Source organism: Leucoraja erinacea, chromosome 38 (genome assembly GCF_028641065.1).
Source record: "Leucoraja erinacea ecotype New England chromosome 38, Leri_hhj_1, whole genome shotgun sequence".
NCBI classification, from domain to species: Eukaryota; Metazoa; Chordata; class Chondrichthyes; order Rajiformes; family Rajidae; genus Leucoraja; species Leucoraja erinaceus.
In genome coordinates this window covers 3,848,637-3,866,392 of record NC_073414.1, presented here as the reverse complement: position 1 = coordinate 3,866,392, position 17,756 = coordinate 3,848,637, and the positions used below count along the sequence as shown (strand labels likewise).

Sequence of the window (17,756 nt, the reverse complement as noted above, 5' to 3'; positions counted from 1 at the left end):
ATGGCGTGACGTCAGGCCGCATGGCAACAAAGTGGCGCCAGGCCGTAATGAATGAATGGCACCATGACGTCACGGCGAGGGGCGTGCCGGGTCATGTGACGCGAACACAGCGTTTGACACAATCGCGTCGGAGGCCAACGGAAAACGAGGACGTCAGCGCGTCGGGCGCCCGAACATCGACGACGTTAGCGCGTCGGGCGCCCGGGAGACGACGACGTTAGTGCGTCGGGCGCCCGGGCATCGACGACGTCAGCGCGTCGGGCGCCCGGGAGACGACGACGTCAGCGCGTCGGGCGCCCGAGAGATGGTGACGTTAGTGCGTCGGGCGCTCCAGCAACGACGACGTTAGCGCGTCGGGCGCCCCAGCAACGACGACGTCAGCGCGTCGGGCGAGAGGGCGGTGAGCGTGCGGACGGACGGGCGGGCAGACGGACAGGCGGCGCCATGGTGGAGAACGAAGAAGCGGTGATCAGCGAGGAGGAGGCGGCTCAGTACGACCGGCAGATCCGCCTGTGGGGGCTGGAGGCGCAGAAACGGTGACTACGGCGGCGCCGGCGGCGGCGGGAAGGCGCTGGGTGTCGGTGAGCGCCGCTCGCTGTGAGGCCAACGGCATCCATGGCCCCCTTAAAGGGGCAGGCCCACGGGTTAAAGGGGCTGGCACTCATTATAATTTAGCCGGTTACACAAAAAAGCTGGAGAAACTCAGCGGGTGCAGCAGCATCTATGGAGCGAAGGAAATAGGCAACGTTTCGGGCCGAAACCCTTCTGGAAATAGGCAACGTTTCGGGCCGAAACCCGGAAGGGTTTCGGGCCGAAACGTTGCCTATTTCCTTCGCTCCATAGATGCTGCTGCACCCGCTGAGTTTCTCCAGCTTTTTTGTGTAACCTTCGATTCTCCAGCATCTGCAGTTCCCTCTTAAACATAATTTAGCCGGTAATGGGCAAGCATAATACAGGCAGATGTGAATACAAGAGGAAACGATAGAACATGTCATTGTACATTGTGAGAGGTATGAGGAGGAGAGAGAACGGATGAGCGAGCAGTTCAGAAAAGAAGGAGTACAATTTGATTTGGTAGATATTTTGCAAGGGAGTTCAAATAAGTGCTATCAAATCCTGATGCTTTTTCTTAGGGTAACCAATTTGTTCGGAAGGATATAGGTTATTAGAATATGTAATGGTGTTGTTTGATCCACACTACATGCCAGTTGGTGGTGGTAATGCACCAAAAATGTTGTTTGCCAACCGCCAAAAAACACTATATAGAAGAAGAAGAAGAAGAAGAAGAAGAAGAAGAAGAATTTAGCCGATTTGTTCAATTTTGCCAAATGGTTAAATGTTGATATAGAGTCATAGAGTGATACAGTGTAGAAACAGGCCCTTCGGCCCACCTTGCCCGCATCGGCCAACATATAACCATATAACTATTACAGCACGGAAACAGGCCATCTCGGTCCTTCTAGTCCGTGCCGAACACGTATTCTCCCCTAGTCCCATCTACCTGCAATATAACCATATAACAATTACTGTCCCAGCTACCCTAGTCCCACCTGCCTGCGTTTGGTCCATCTCCCTCCAAACCTGTCCTATCCACGTGCAGGAAACACAGAAACAGGTTTCAGACTGAAGAAGGGTTTCGGCCCGAAACGTTGCCTATTTCCTTCGCTCCATAGATGCTGCTGCACCCGCTGAGTTTCTCCAGCATTTTTGTCTACCTTCGATTTTCCAGCATCTGCAGTTCCTTCTTAAAGACATAGAAACATAGAAAATAGGTGCAGGAGGAGGCCATTCGGCCCTTCGAGCCAGCACCAGCAAAGGAACTGCAGATGCTGGTTTAAACCAAAGGTAGACACAAAAGGCTGGAGTAACTCAGCGGGTCAAGTAGCCTCTTGAGAAAAGGAATAGGTGACATTTTGGGTAGAGACCTTCCTTCAGAGTGGGACCATGACCCCACAGATGAACACCAGCAGTCTCGAGTGTGGGAGGAAACCAGAGCACCCGGAGAAAACCCACAAGGTCACGGAAGAACGTGCAAACTCTGCAGACCAAAGATCTTATAGCGATAGGATCTTAGCTGCAGACAGCAGCCGTAAGCAGGATTGAACCCAGGTACCCGGTGCTGTAAGGTAGCAATACTGTATGCTAGTCACAGAAGTTATCATGTATCTGTGCTATGGATGGTTCCCACCATGCCACCCAGGTGTTTCTGAATGATCATTAAATTTAAAAACATAAAGGATATTTCCCTCAGATGTTGCCTGACCTGCTGAATTATTCCAGCATTTTCTGTTGTTTTTAATTTCTGATTTCCAGCATCTGCTTTTTTTTTTTTTTTTTCATTCAACCTTGCTGCTGCCACCTTGTTTCTATGCTGTCCAACCAGCTCTGCTGCAAGTCGCTCAAGAGTGGTTGCTGTTTTACAGGCTCCGTGGCTCGCGTGTGCTGTTGGTGGGGATGAAGGGTCTTGGAGCTGAAGTGGCCAAAAACCTCATTCTGGCCGGCGTCAAAGCACTGACCCTACTCGATCATCAACAGGTATTCTGGCAAAGTTTTTCACCTTCATGGTTGGGGATGATTTGGGTTGGTTCACAAGTGTTCAGCTAAGGTAGGGGTTCACTCGCACCACCTCCAGCCTCCGCTGCTCCAGGTGTGGACACTCCTATGTATCGGTGAGACCAAGCGCAGGCTCGGCGATCGTTTCACAGAACACCCCCGCTCAGGCTGCCCAAACCTACCTGATCTACCGGTTGCTAAACACTTTAGATTAGATTAGATTAGATTCCTTTATTGTCATTCAGACCTTTCGATCTGAACGAAATTATGTTGCCTGCAGTCATACACAGAACCAATAAAAACAAAACATACAATAAACACAAATTAAACAAATTAACCCCCCCCCCCATTCACACAATAACCTTTCCGTCCTGGGCCTCCTCCACTGCCAGAGTGAGGCCCAGCGCAAATTGGAGGAACAGCACCTCATATTTCGTTTGGGAAGATTACACCCCAGCTGAATGAATATTGACTTCTCTAACTTCAAGTAACACTTGCTTTTCCTCGCACTCCATCCCTCCCCCTTTCCTGTTCTCCGACTAGTCTTACAGTCCCTAATTACATTTTGTCTCTGTTTGTTGTCACTTTCTCCTAGCAGTCACCTGGAGAAACTAATCTACAGCGAAGGAAATTTCTTCAGACTGATCGGGATCCCCGATCAGTCTGAAGAAGGGTTTCGGCCCGAAACGTTGCCTATTTCCTTCGCTCCATAGATGCTGCTGCACCCGCTGAGTTTCTCCAGCTTTTTTGTGTAACCTTCGATTCTCCAGCATCTGCAGTTCCCTCTTAATCCCCATTTCTTTGATGTCTTGTTTTCACACCTTACCCATCCTTATCTCTGTGTCTCTCTCTCCCTGAATTCCCAGCCCAAAACATCACCCTTTCCTTCTATCCAGAGATGCTGCCTGTCCCATTAAGTTACTCCAGCCTTTTTGTGTCTACTATCGGTGTATTAGTGATTACATTAGAGGACCCTGTGCTGTTGATGGATTTGGCAGTGTGGAGCTCCTGGCCTGGAGCAGTGCCTGGTACCCAGGCTGTCTTTCCCGCTCCCCTGCACTCAGCCTGAAGAAGGGTCCTGTCCCGAAGTGTCACCTGTCCATGTTCTCCAGGGATGTGTAGGAAGGAACTGCAGATGCTAGTTTAAACTGAGGACAGACACAAAATGCTGGAGTAACTTAGCGGGTCAGGCAGCCTCTCTGGAGAAATGGAATAGGTGACATTTCGGGTCGAGACCCTTCTTCTCCAGGGATGCTGCCTGAGCTGCTGAGTTACTCCAGCACTTTGTGTCTTTCTTTGGTTTAAACCACGTCTGCAGTTCCATATTACTGCCTTCCAGTGCCCGAGACTCGAGCGTTTGTACATTCTCCCCGTGATCTGTGCAGGTTTTCTCTGGGATCTCCGGTTTCCTCCAAAGACCTACAGGTCTGTAGGCTAATTGGCTTGGTATAATTGTAAATTGTGTTCAATGTGTGTAGTTTAGTGCTAGTGTGCGGGGATCACTGGTCAGAGCGGACTCAGTGGGCCGAAGGGCCTGTTTCTGCGCTGTATCTCTAAACTAAATGGAGTGCTAGCCTATAGCTCAGATCCTCAAGTCGTGGCAACATGTTCGGCAAGCGAAACAAATTGACACCTTTCAAATGATTTTCCTCATTTAACAAACTCATGTCGACTGCAGACTACCCCAGACGATGCAAGATCTCAGTTCCTCATCCCTACTGGTTCTTCGGGAAAAAATCGGGCGGAAGCGTCGCTGGAACGTGCCCAGAACCTGAACCCGATGGTGGAGGTGAAAGTCGACACGGAGAACATCAAAGACAAGCCCCAGGAGTTCCTCACCCAGTACGATGCTGTGAGTATCCTTTGGTCTTCTGTGTGCACAAGACCATTTTATCTTGCTTTAGCTTGTTCCAGTTCATTTCTGTTAGACTTTACAGTTAAAGCGTACAGTCATAAACCTTGGGCGGCGCAGTGGTAGAGCTGCTGCCTCACAGCGGGATTCAATCTTGACCTCGGGTGCTTTAAGGGCTTGTCCCACCAGGTGATTTGTTTTAGATGGCTGCCGGCGACTACGACAATGGAAGTCAGCACCGCCGATAACCTACATCATTCTGGCAACAACCTACGACAGCACCTACGACTGGTGCCAAAAAGTTTTGAACATTTTAAAATCCAGTGGCAAACAGAAAAACGCTACGATTCTTTGGGCGACTGAGGAGACGACTCTCGACCGTACAGGCGACACCCCGGCAACCATGTGATGATAGCATAGTCGCCCAAAAAATCGCCTCAGTGGGACAGGCCTTTTAGTTTAGTTGGGAATACAGCATGGAACCAGGCCCTTTGGCCCACTGAGTCCGGGCCGATCTGCAATCCCCGCACACCATCCTACACACAAGGGACAATTTACATTTATACCAAGCCAATTAGCCTACAAACCCGCTGTGTGAGAGGGTACCGGAAATCCTGGAGAGATCCCGCACAGGACATGGGGAGAACGTACAAACACCGTACAGACAGCAGTCGTAGTCAGGATCATACCCAGTCTGTATGCACTTTGCACATTCTCACTATGACTGCATGGGTTTATCTCAAAGACGTGTGCGTTTGTAGTTTAATTGTCCTCTGTAAATTGTTCTTGGTGTGTGGGGAGTGCATGCAAAAGTAGGATAACATAGAACGGGAACGGGTGATGGATGGTCGGTGGGCCGAAGGGCCTGTTTCCATTCAGTATCTTTACATTGTTGGCTGGCGATGAGGAACGTACTCTGAAGTACGTGCCGAGTGCACAGTGCCAATGTTGAAGGAGCATGTTCAGATGGTGTCTCACTTTCGATGGGTTTCTCCTGCAGTGTGCTTGTTGATGCAGGACTTGCATGGCCCCCACGCAATGCTAGCAAAGTGCCACAGTTCTCTAGTGACACTAGGTGGCAGAAGTGAACTTCACATAGCGACACTGGTTCTGCAGATTGCAATCTCTGCCGTGACCAAATCATGTTCATAAATCATAAGTGATAGGAGCAGAATTAGACCATTTTGCCCATCAAGTCTACTCCACCATTCAATCATGCCTGACTGTACACAGACAATCTTATCTTTCTCCTCTGAACCCCATTCTCCTGTCTCCCCCCCCATAACCCCTGACACCCGTATTAATCAGGAATCCATCTCTCTCTGCCATCAAAATATCCATTGGCTTGGCCCCCACGACCTTCTGTGGCAGTGAGTTCCACAGATTCACCACCCTCTGACTGATCAAAGTCTGAAGTAGATTGAACAAAATGTAAACCACACAAGCTTCTTGCCTAGACTAGGGGAATTGAGAAGCAGAGTACATAGCATTTGATCCTGACTACGAGTTTGTATGTTCTCCCTATGACCGTGTGGCTTTTCTCCAGGTGCACCGGTTTCCTCCCACACTCCAAAGACGTGCAGGTTTGTAGGTTATTTGGCTTTGATAAAAATTGTAAATTGTCCCCAGTGTGTGGTATAGTGCTAGTGTACACGGATCACTGGTCGGCACGGATTCGGTGGGCCGAAGGGCCTGTTTCCGCATTGTATCTCTAAACAAAAACTTAACTTAAAGTCTATTCTGGAAATAATGGTACAAACATTGGATGCTCCAATTTCAAGTAATACTCACCTCCATAATCTTTTTCCTCTGCACACTCCCCCCTCATCCAGATGCACACACATTTCTCCTGCCATCTCCTATTTCCCATCACCCTTCTCATTTCCCTTCCTGTGCATGCACCTCTTTCATCCCGAGTCCCGTATTTCCCTTTTATCCCCCTTTTTAATTCCCATCACCCTGCACCTTTTCATCCACATCCCTCCCTCTGGCTTTACCTTTCACTTCTCCTCTTTCTTATCTGACATCCTTTTCTCTTCACCTCTAGTCTTCGTCACTTGATCCATCATTTTGTCAGGCTATATCCCGCCCTGCCTCTATTTTCCCGCTTTCTCCCTTCCCCCCCCCCCCCCTCCCACCCAAGCCTATCAGTCTGAAAAATAATTCCCAACCTTAAAAAGTCGTCCATTCATTTCCCACCACAGATGTAGTCTAACTTGCTGAATTCATCCAGCACTTGGTGTTTTGCTCAAGATTCCAGCATCGGCAATCCCTTGTGTCTTCAAAAGGCTAGGGATAGTTTATTTATTTTAGCCTGTGATGATGGCAGTTGCATGTCAAGCAAAGTGTACAGCTGGTGTTGACCATGTAGGGGTGGATCAGCATCAGAGACAAGGGTTCCATCCAGGTCTATGTGGATTCAAGATTCAGGGGAGTTTATTGTCATGTGTCCCAGATAGGACAATGACATTCTTGCTTTGCTTCAGCACAACAGAATATTGCAGGCATAAATAAATACAGAACAGATCAGCGTGTCCACATACCATTGAATATGTACATATATATGTGTATATATATATATACACATAAATAAGCATATAAAATGCAATAGGCTAATTAAAGTTCAGATTTTGTTTGAGTTGAATTTAATAGTCTGATGGCTGTGGGGAAGTAGCTATTCCTGAACCTAGATGTACCAGATTTCAGGTTCCTGTACCTCCTACCTGAAGGCAGCGGAGAGATGAGTGTGTGGCTAGGAGTGTGTGGCTAGGATGAAAATTTTCGGCGACCTACTGCGACTATGACGGGTGCCAGCAGTCACCAAAAAATCGCTTCAGTGGGACAGGCCCTTAAAACTAAAACTAAAATATCTATAAATATTTGTAACTGCAGAACCCTAACTTGAGGTTCTGTGGTATTTCAGATTGCAAGAGCGTGGCTATAAAACTTATACCTTGCGCTGTGACTTGTTTTCCATTTTGCCGTGTCGCATGTCCAAAAATATTGGCACTCTTCCCATTGTGTGTTTTTTAAGATTTCCGACCATTGTGTAAACATTGCAGCTAAAGAAACAAACCATCTTGTCCCAGAAGTGATCAGAGATTGTTAGGTTTCCAATCGAAAGACTTCTGAAAACATTAAGCCCTGTTTCCACCCTGCAGCTCTAAACTAAACCCAGAGTATCAAATCTAACTGTGAACCTTGTTTATATGCTGAACAACCAGAGGATGAACCTAGACCTGTTTGTATTTGATTCTTACCATGTAGCTATGTGGCCATGGATTTTTTGAAGGGTTGGCATTGGAATTGATATGGGTTTACTTTTGTGATGTGAACCAAGATTCTATAAGCAAGTACAACAGGTAGTGCAAAGAGAAAAATGCTAGAGTGCCAAATATAGAGGTATAATGTTACAGTTAGAGAGGAAGTGCAGATGAAAAAAGTAAGGGGTGCAATGAGGTGGGTTGGAAGATCGTGACTACACCCTTAACATGAAAGTTAAGCACCCGGAGAAAAGCCACATGGTCACAGGGAGAACATACAAACTCTATACAGACAGCACCCGTAGTCAGGATCAAATGCTATGCACTCTGTTTCTCAATGGGGAAGAAGCTGTTCCTGAATCTGGTGGAAAAACATTAAAGTGCTGGATTAATCAGCGGGGCAGGCAGCATCTCTGGAGAACATGGATAAGTGACTTTTCAAGAGAAGGGTCCCAACCCGAGACATCACCTATCCCTGTTCTCCAGTGATGCTGCCTGACCACTGAGTTATTCCAGCATTTAGTGTCTTTTCCTTGGTAAACCAGCATCTGCAGTTCCTAGGTAGACAAAAGTGCTGGAGAAACTCAGCAGGTGCAGCAGCATCTATGGAGTGAAGGAAATAGGCAAAGTTTCTGGCCAAAACCCTTCTTCAACCTCTCTGATCTGCAGTTCCTTGTTTTGGACATTTTACCCGAATCTGGTGGCAAGTGCTTTCAGGTTTTTGTACCTTCCACGTGATGGAAGAGAGGGGGAAGTTGAGGCCTCTGTAAACTCCCCCCTTGTGAGAGATTTGAAGTTGGCTCGGAGTGCTGCTTTTCCAGTTTCATTGCAATCTAATGACTTAAATCGACCCAAACCAAAATGAAACAGAATTCTGTGAGCAACGATAAGTTTCTTGGGAATATAAAATGAAGATTAAAATGTGAAAACAAAGTCACATTAGGCTTGTAAAATGGTGCACAGTCTGAAGCTTTTAGTTTAATAACCAGTGGCACAAATGTTTACTGTTTTGACATTGTTTATCAGTGCTCTGTTCTCATTAACAGTGCATGGATGATTCTTTTGCTCAAATTGCGTGACTTCAGGTAGTATGATTAAAAAAAAAAACAATAGCCCCCGGCAGTTTTGAGACTGGAATCTTATGCTTGAGTTGACTGTTTAGAAACTGCACACTTCACTCTTGGGGTTTAGCATTATCTAATCACCCTAATGTGAAGAATGTTTTGTATGGGCTCACACATGTGAGCATACACGCGCTGAAATAATGCTTGTGTTTTTTTCTTCCTCTCTTCCTTGGTAACACAATCACCTTATGCTCGTGACTCAGCACCAGCACACATTCATAAGGTCGTAAGTGACAGGAGCAGAATTAGGCCATTCGGCCCATCAAGTCTACTCCACCATTCAATTATGGCTGATCTATCTCTCCCTCCGAACCCGATTCTTCTGCCTTCTCCCCTTTTGTCAATAGAGGCAATCACTTGTCAATTCCATTGGCTACCCGCTGGTGAACCGAGGTGCTAAGAGACATTGGGGTTTGATTACTGCAGGGAGGTTACACGGAAACAGCTTTTTTTTTGGAAACAGATTTTTTTTCCCCCAAGACATCTTTTTTTCTGCTTGTCAATTTTCCAAGTTATTCTCTAATTCCCAATCGAAATCGTATTATAACCACTTAGGTTCAAGCAATGCAAATAGTATTCCATAATTAATCAACTGTGTTATGGAAAGACTTATAATAGTAGAAATACCTTTTTTTCCCCTCGCTCCATAGATGCTGCTGCACCCGCTGAGTTTCTCCAGCACTTTTGTCTACAGTAGAAATACCTTGCCAGGCTTTGTTCACCCCCACCCCCCACCTCTTTTAGCTCTCTCCCCATACTACAATCAGGCTAAAGAAGGGTCCCGACCTGAAACGTTACCAATCCATGATCTTCAAAGATGTTGCCTGACCTGCTGAATTACTCCAGTCTATTTTTGGACTGCTGTTCCTTGTGTTTTTCACTAACTCTAATTAGATTGGTATTCAAGTGAGCCAGTATAATCTTGATGGTCTGAATGGCCTGTTCAACTGTACTCAGTACAATGCACTGTAAAATTCACTGCAGGTCCACCACTGATTTTCCAGCACCCTTAATTCCAGAGACTTGCTAGATTATCCATTTTTCCAGACCAACAGAGACCATGGCCTCCGAGTGGGGTCTAATGGTCTGCCTAGGTTGCGAGGGACCAAGATACTGGCCTGTAAAGTCAGCCTTGGAAATCAGCTGTGGGAGCCAATCTGCCAGCTCGTGCCGGGCAGGAGTTCCAGAGACCCGGACACTCGGGGCAAATTTGACCCCCTGATCAGCCGCGGAAGTCCCGGTGAGGTTGAGATCGGCCACTTTACCCGGCCCAGGCTCCTCATTTGCGGGGAACTTCCAAGGGGAGATTTCAGCGGTGCTCGTGATTTTGTCTGCTAGAAAATCGGTGGTGGATCTGTACAATATTACTCTCCAGAGATGGTGCCTGTCCCCCGGAGTTACTCCAGCATTTTGTATCTCTCTTTGATTTTAAACCAGCATCTGCAGTTCCTTCCAACACAGTTTCCAGAAATTAAGATGAGAAGATTTAGGGTGGCGCGGTGGCGCAGCGGTGGAGCTGCTGCCTTACAGCACCAGAGACCCAGGTTCGATCCTGACAACCGGTGCTTGTCTGTGTGGAGTTTGCACATTCTCCTCTGTGACTAGCGTGGGTTTTTTCCCGTGATCTCCGGTTTCCTCCCACACTCCAAAGACGTACAGGTTTGTAGGTTGTTTAAGAAGGAACTGCAGATGCTGGAAAATCGAAGGTACACAAAAATGCTGGAGAAACTCAGCGGGTGCAGCAGCATCTATGGAGTGATGGCGATAGGCAACGTAATTGGCTTGGTATAATTGATAATTGTACCCAGAGTGTGGAGGATAGCATTCATGTGTGGGGATTGCTGGTCGGTGCAGATTCAATGGGCTGAAGGGCCTGTTTACGTGCTGTATCTCTAAACTAAACTAAGTCTTGAGGCTGAAGTCTGAAGAAGGGTTTTGGCCCGAAACGTTGCCTATTTCCTTCGCTCCATAGATGCTGCTGCACTCGCTGAGTTTCTCCAGCTTTTTTGTGTACCTTTAAGTCTTGAGGCTTTTGGCTGTGACATTTTAACAAGGATCTGGCCAGGATACTGATTGAAAGTTCTGTCCTCGAGCCCTCACCGCCACACAGTTGCAAACCTCGGAGCGGATTACTGAGTTCATAAAATGTGGGATGGTTTCCTCTAACTGCACGCTCCATCTGTTTCCTCGTAAGTCTAGAAATGCTCACAACTCTCAGCAAGTCACAGAGTTCTTCAGATGTTATTTACCCTCCCCCGCACGCACCCAGTGTAGGTCCTTGTATTGAAAATAAAATGCCATTAGCAACCAAATGCATAACAATTCTACAAGCACAGATAGCCACAAAATGCTGGAGTAACTCAGCGGGACAGGCAGCATCTCTGGGGAGAAGGAATGGGTGATGTTTTGGATCCATCCGAAACATCACCCATCCCCTCTCTCCAGAGATGCTGCCTGTCCCGCTGAGATACTCCAGCATTTTGTGGCTATCTTCGGTGTAAACCAGCATTTGTCGTTCCTTCCTATTACAAGCACAGATGCTCTGCCTACTTTCAACGTGCTTTCAAAATGCCTTTATTAAAATGTTTTATTTTGCTTAAGTTAGTTGTGAATCTCTGGCTAAATGCAGAATTTTAAAAAAGTGCGGGGGAAAAAAAAGTGATTGAACAAAGGTCATGAAAATGCAGCATAAAGATCAGCTAACAGTAAAAAGGTCAAAATATCAAAAGACTATTAATGATACTTGGGTAAGTCCCTGAATCCCAACTGTTTTCACAGTATTCATTCATGCATGTAATAACCTTGGTGCTTTGTATATAGTGGAAGGTTTGGTTTATGTTTACTATTTCACATGTGCTGAGGTTGTGCGCAGTTAAGGGCTTTGTATTGCATGCTATCCAGTCAAATCAGGTATACCATGCAATAAATAGCATCAAATCAAACTCGAGTACAAGAGATGGAGCAATGCGGGATACAGGCTAGATGCAGGAAGATTGTTCCCGATGTTGGGAAAGTCCAGAACAAGGGGTCACAGTTTGAGGATAAGGGGGACATCTTCGGACCGAGATGAGAAACATAGAAAATAGGTGCAGGAGTAGGCCATTCGGCCCTTCGAGCCTGCACCGCCATTCGATATGATCATGGCTGAGCATCCAACTCAGTATCCCGTACCTGCCTTCTCTCCATACCCCCTGATCCCTTTAGCCACAAGGGCCACATCTAACTCCCTCTTAAATATAGCCAATGAACTGTGGCCTCAACTACCTTCTGTGCCAGAGAATTCCAGAGATTCACCACTCAAAAAAAATTCACACAGAGAGTGGTGAATCTGTGGAATTCTCTGCCACAGAAGGTAGTTGAGGCCACAGTTCATTGGCTATATTTAAGAGGGAGTTAGATGTGGCCCTTGTGGCTAAAGGGATCTGGATAAAGGGGTATGGAGAGAAGGCAGGTACGGGATACTGAGTTGGATGATCAGTCATGATCATATTGAATGGCGGTGCAGGCTCCAAGGGCTGAATGGCCTACTCCTGCACCTATTTTCTATGTTTCTATACAGAGTGCGAAAGATAGTTCTCATCATTGCAGCGCATCAGTTATATAGACAATGTCCAATGTCATCAATGGGGTAGAGGTGAATCGAACAGTACCCCAGCTTATGGAAGATCCATTCAGAAGCTGTGGGTGATTAGGTGAAGCAGCGGTAGAGTTGCTGCCTTACAGCTCCAGAGACCCAGGTTTGATCCTGACTACAGGTGCTGCCTGTATGGAATTTGTACTTTCTCCCCGTGACCCGCGTGGGTTTTCTCCTGGTGCTCCGGTTTCCTCCCACGCTACAAATACAATGTAAGCTGCCCAAGCGAAATATTTTGACTGTCCCGCTGAGTTACTCCAGCATTTTGTGTCTATCTTTGAAGCAGAAAATGTACTGGAGGAGTGCTGACAATTCCAGAATTTCACATAATTGAAAATTAGTTTGACCTGGTTGCAATTGAACTGTGATGGAGCGGGTCTGGTTTGTTCTCTGTTGCCGCTGCCCCTCCCTTCCCCCTCTGCCCCTTGCGGACTGACTTTTAAAGCTTTTCGCTTGACCGGTCATTAAAGGTCTAAGGCAATATTTCACGGCGTGACGCCTCCCTTGTTTCTGAAGTCGTGCATGGATGGGTTTGGAAATCCCCCTGTTCTGGCGGAGATGGGACTCGTACCAGATGTTGAATGTCAGATTTAAAGCAAGTAGGTGATTATTCAGAAGCTAATGTCGTCGGGATGTTAAAATCACTGGCACTGTGATGTTTGAGCTTGATAGGAAGCAACAAGAGGGAAATCTGACACGAGAACACATGTCCCTTACACACAGTATCCCAGTTTTGAATTGTGTAGGAAGGAACTGCAGATGCTGCTTTAAACCAAAGATAGCCACAAAAAGCTGGAGTACCAGCATCTGCAGTCCTTTCTTAAACAAAGTCCGATCAATGATATTTTGGTTTCCAAGGAGGTAGATAGTAGCTCAGTGTTTAAGAAGGAACTGCAGATGCTGGAAAATCGAAGGTACACAAAAAAGCTGGAGAAACTCAGCGGGTGCAGCAGCATCCATAGTAGCTCTGGACTGCTCTAGTTGGTGATGGGATGGTTCAGTTGCCTGATAACATCTGGGAAGGAACTGTCCCTGAATCTGGAGGTATGCGTTTTCACACTTCTGTACCTCTTGCCTGATGGGCGAGGAGAGAAGAGGGAGTGACTGGGGCGAACCTGGTGCTTGATTATGCTGCTGGCCTTGCCGAGGCAGCGTGAAGTGTAGATGGAGTCAATCACGGTCTTGTGTGATGGTCCACGATTCTCTGCAATTTCTTGCGGGCTCGGATGGAGCTGTTCCCAAACCATGCTGTGATAAAATGCTGTCTTAAGCGCATCTGTAGAAGTTGGTGAGAGTTGGAATGACTGAAGCGTGTTATGTTGTGACGAAGATGACACCTAGTAATATGATCCCTAGAACTGTATTCATGGGAACTCGTGTACTGCATTAGATTCATTCATTCATCATCGTTGAAAACATTAGCGACGCAGTGGTGCTGGTCTCCAACGGGAATGGTGACGGACGCACCACACATCTCTGTCCTCCAGTTCCTGCGGACTTCCACCACTGGAAGTATAGGGGGGTGTGTGTGTGTGTGTGTGTGTGTGTGTGTGTGTGTGTGTGTGTGTGTGTGTGTGTGTGTGTGTGTGTGTGTGTGTGTGTGTGTGTGTGTGTGTGTGTGTGTGTGTGTGTGTGTGTGTGTGTGTGTGTGTGTGTGTGTGTGTGTGTGTGTGTGTGTGTGTGTGTGTGTGTGTATCTTTATCATCATTCCTTACAATGCTACGTACGACAGTGATCGCAACTTCTACTGAAGTGTGGATGGCCGTTGGCTCGCCTTTGCCAGGTCTTGTGTTTGGTCCTGCTGGGGGTCCACAGCCCCCTCCTCACCTGGCAAACCAGGTGGGGGAGACGGTTTGGTCGCTGACTATCCGACCATGGAGCAGGTAGCACGGGATTACATGGTACCCGTGGCGGGGGGTACTCCCCCCGATCTGACTGCATTAGACCCCATTGATGACATTCGACATTGTCTATATAACTGATGCGCTGCAATGATGAGAACTATCTTTCGCACTCTGTATAGAAACATAGAAAATAGGTACAGGAGTAGGCCATTCAGCCCTTCGAGCCTGCACCGCCATTCAATATGATCATGGCTGATCATCCAACTCAGTATCCCGTACCTGCCTTCTCTCCATACCCCCTGATCCCTTTGGCCACAAGGGCCACATCTAACCCTCTTAAATATAGCCAATGAACTGGCCTCAACTACCTTCTGTGGCAGAGAATTCCACAGATTCACCACTCTCTGTGTGAAAAATATTTTTCTCATCTCAGTCCTAAAATATTTCCCCCTTATCCCTAAACTGTGACCCCTTTGTTCTGGACTTCCCCAACATCGGGACCAATCTTCATGCATCTAGCCTGCCCAAATCTTCCTGCATCTAGCCTGTCCATTCTACCTGCATCTAGCCTGTCCATTCTACCTGCATCTAGCCTGTCCATTCTACCTGCATCTAGCCTGTCCAAATCCTCCTGCATCTAGCCTGTCCATTCTACCTGCATCTAGCCTGTCCAAATCCTCCTGCATCTAGCCTACTCATTTTAAACCATTATTTTTGTTAACCATATAACCATATAACAATTACAGCATGGAAACAGGCCATCTCGGCCCTACAAGTCCGTGCCGAACAACTTTTTTTCCCTTAGTCCCACCTGCCTGCACTCATACCATAACCCTCCATTCCCTTCTCATCCATATGCCTATCCAATTTATTTTTAAATGATACCAACGAACCTGCCTCCACCACTTCCACTAGAAGCTCATTCCACACCGCTACCACTCTCTGAGTAAAGAAGTTCCCCCTCATGTTACCCCTAAACTTCTGTCCCTTCATTCTGAAGTCGTGTCCTCTTGTCTTCATTGTCTATCTCTTCTTTCTCGCTCTCACGCTTGCTTGCACACTTCCAAATACATTTAACCTTTCACTTCCACCTACTAACCATGTGCAGGCTCTCGATACCTCCTACCCACAACCCACGCATGCTCCCATTTTTATTTTGCAGACGCCAAAACTAGGTTCAGTGACTGTTATAATTAAGATGTGGTTGATTGCCAATCGGTCGTATTTATTCCCTCCTGCAGGTGTGTCTGACGTGTTGCCCACGTGACGTGATGGTCCGAACTGATCACTTCTGCAGAACGCACAATATCAAATTCTTTGCTGGAGATATCTTTGGTTACCACGGTTACATGTTTGCTGATTTGGGAGAACACGAATTTGTGGAGTAAGTTTCAAGGGTTGAATGGCTTTTCCAGCTTGTGCGTTAACATTAAAGGCACAAAGTGCTGGAGTAACTCAGCGGGTCAGGCAGCATCTCTGTAGAAAGTTAAATAGAGCTCTAGGGGCTAGTGGAGTCAAGGGATATGGGGAGAAGGCAGGCACGGGTTATTGATCGGGGATGATCAGCCGTGAACAATGAATGGTGGTGCTGGCTCGAAGGGCCGAATGGCCTCCTCCTGCACCTATTTTCTATATTTCTATGTTAACATGGATAGGTGACGTTTTGGGTAGGGGTCCTTCTTCAGACTCGCCTGTATCTTCCTTTCCCTTAAAAAAGACGCGCGGTGCTGGAATAACTCGGGCATCTCCAGAGAACATGTATAGGTGACATTTCGGGTCGGGACTTTCCTGGTGACCATTGGTGATGCTGCAGGATTGCAGGCCTGTAAACACAAAAACACACTGATGAATACATAATAATCAATTATACAAAATTTGATAAAGACCCAAAGCACTGGAGTCACTCAGTGGGTCAGGCAGCATCTCTGGAGACCATGAATTGGGGCCATTTCAGGTCAGGCAGCATCTCAGTAGAAGGTAGACTAAATGCTGGAGAAACTCAGCGGGTGGGGCAGCATCTATGGAGCGAAGGAAATAGGCAACGTTTTGGGCCGAAACTTTGCCTATTTCCTTCGCTCCATAGATGCTGCTGCACCCGCTGAGTTTCTCCAGCATTTTTGTCTAGCTCATTCCATATAGCTATCACCCTTTGTGTAAAAAAAAAAAGTTGCCCCTCAGGTTCCTATTAAATCTAATCATCTTAAACGTATGTCCACTGGTTCTTTGGTTTCCCCAACTCTGGGTAAATGACGTTGTGCATCTAACTTATCTATTTCCACATGATCGTATACACCTCTATCCTTCTGCTCTACAAGGAATAAAGTCCTAGCCTGCTCAACCTTTCCCGATAACTCAGGCCCTCCTGTCCTGGCAACATCCTCGTAAGTCCTTTCTCCCTTTCCAACATCCTAAATCAGGGTGACCAAAACTGCTCTAAATGTGGCCTCATCAATGTCTTCCTAAGTTGTAAGAGCAGAATTAGGACATTCGGCCCATCAAGTCTACTCCGCCATTCAATCATGGCTGATCTATCTTTCCCTCTCAACCCCATTCTCCTGCCTTATACAACTGTGGCATGACCTCCCAACTTCTATGCACAATGTCACCCAGATTTTGGACGCCAAAGCAGTAAATGTCTGGTAGATCGTGGGATTACATTACTGTGGTAAACGGTTGAAGCTGTCACATATATAACATCATTTTAATCTGTAATTAAATTTCCAGAGAGAAGCAAAAGGTGGTCAAAGTTGGAACAGGTGATGAAGATGGACCTAAAACTAAAAAAGTCAAGATTGATCCAAATGAAACCACAATGATCAAAAAGGTATGGAAACTAGTTGCCTGGTTTTGGTTTTAGTTTATTAATATTAGAGATACAGCGCGGAAACAGGCCCTTCGGCCCACCAGGTCCGCGCCGACCAGCGATCCCCGCACATCTTACACCCACTAGAGACAATTGTTACATTTACCAAGCCAATTAACCTACAAACCTGTGTTTAAGAAGGAACTGCAGATGCTGGAGAATCGAAGGTTACACAAAAAAGCTGGAGAAACTCAGCGGGTGTAGCAGGATCTATGGAGCGAAGGAAATAGGCAACGTTTCGGGCCGAAACCCTTCCGGGTTTCGGCTCGAAACGTTACCTATTTCCTTCCTGAAGGGTTTCGGGACGAAACGTTGCCTATTTCCTTCGCTCCATAGATGCTGCTGCACCCGCTGAGTTTCTCCAGCTTTTTTGTGTAACCTACAAACCTGTATGTCTTTGGAGTGTGGGAGGAAACTGAAGATGTCGGAGAAAACCCACGCATGTCACGGGGAGAACGTACAAGACGGCACCCGTAATCGGGGTCAAACACGGGTCTCCGGCGCTGCGTTCGCTGTGAGGCAGGAACTCTACCGCTGTGCCACTGTAGGGGGAAACAGGAGAAGACCCGCGCAGTCACGGGGAGAACGTATAAACGGGTCAAACTGGGGTTGCGGCATTTCTT

General features: G+C 47.0%; 1 protein-coding gene across 2 annotated transcripts in view; it reads left to right on the top strand.

Annotated features, from left to right (window-relative positions):
- Window positions 1–373: 373 nt before the first annotated feature.
- The window catches only part of sae1 (SUMO1 activating enzyme subunit 1), a 62,983-nt gene continuing 45,600 nt past the window's right edge, over window positions 374–17,756 (top strand). The window contains exons 1-5 of one of the 2 annotated variants that reach the window (XM_055663651.1): window positions 374–536; window positions 2,424–2,535; window positions 4,232–4,405; window positions 15,512–15,654; window positions 16,995–17,094. In XM_055663651.1, coding sequence (XP_055519626.1) covers window positions 445–536; window positions 2,424–2,535; window positions 4,232–4,405; window positions 15,512–15,654; window positions 16,995–17,094 — 621 coding nt within the window. In that variant the 5' untranslated portion in view covers window positions 374–444. Of the gene's footprint in view, window positions 582–2,423; window positions 2,536–4,231; window positions 4,406–15,511; window positions 15,655–16,994; window positions 17,095–17,756 lie in introns of both variants that reach the window. The other variant, XM_055663652.1, reaches the window with a different exon arrangement.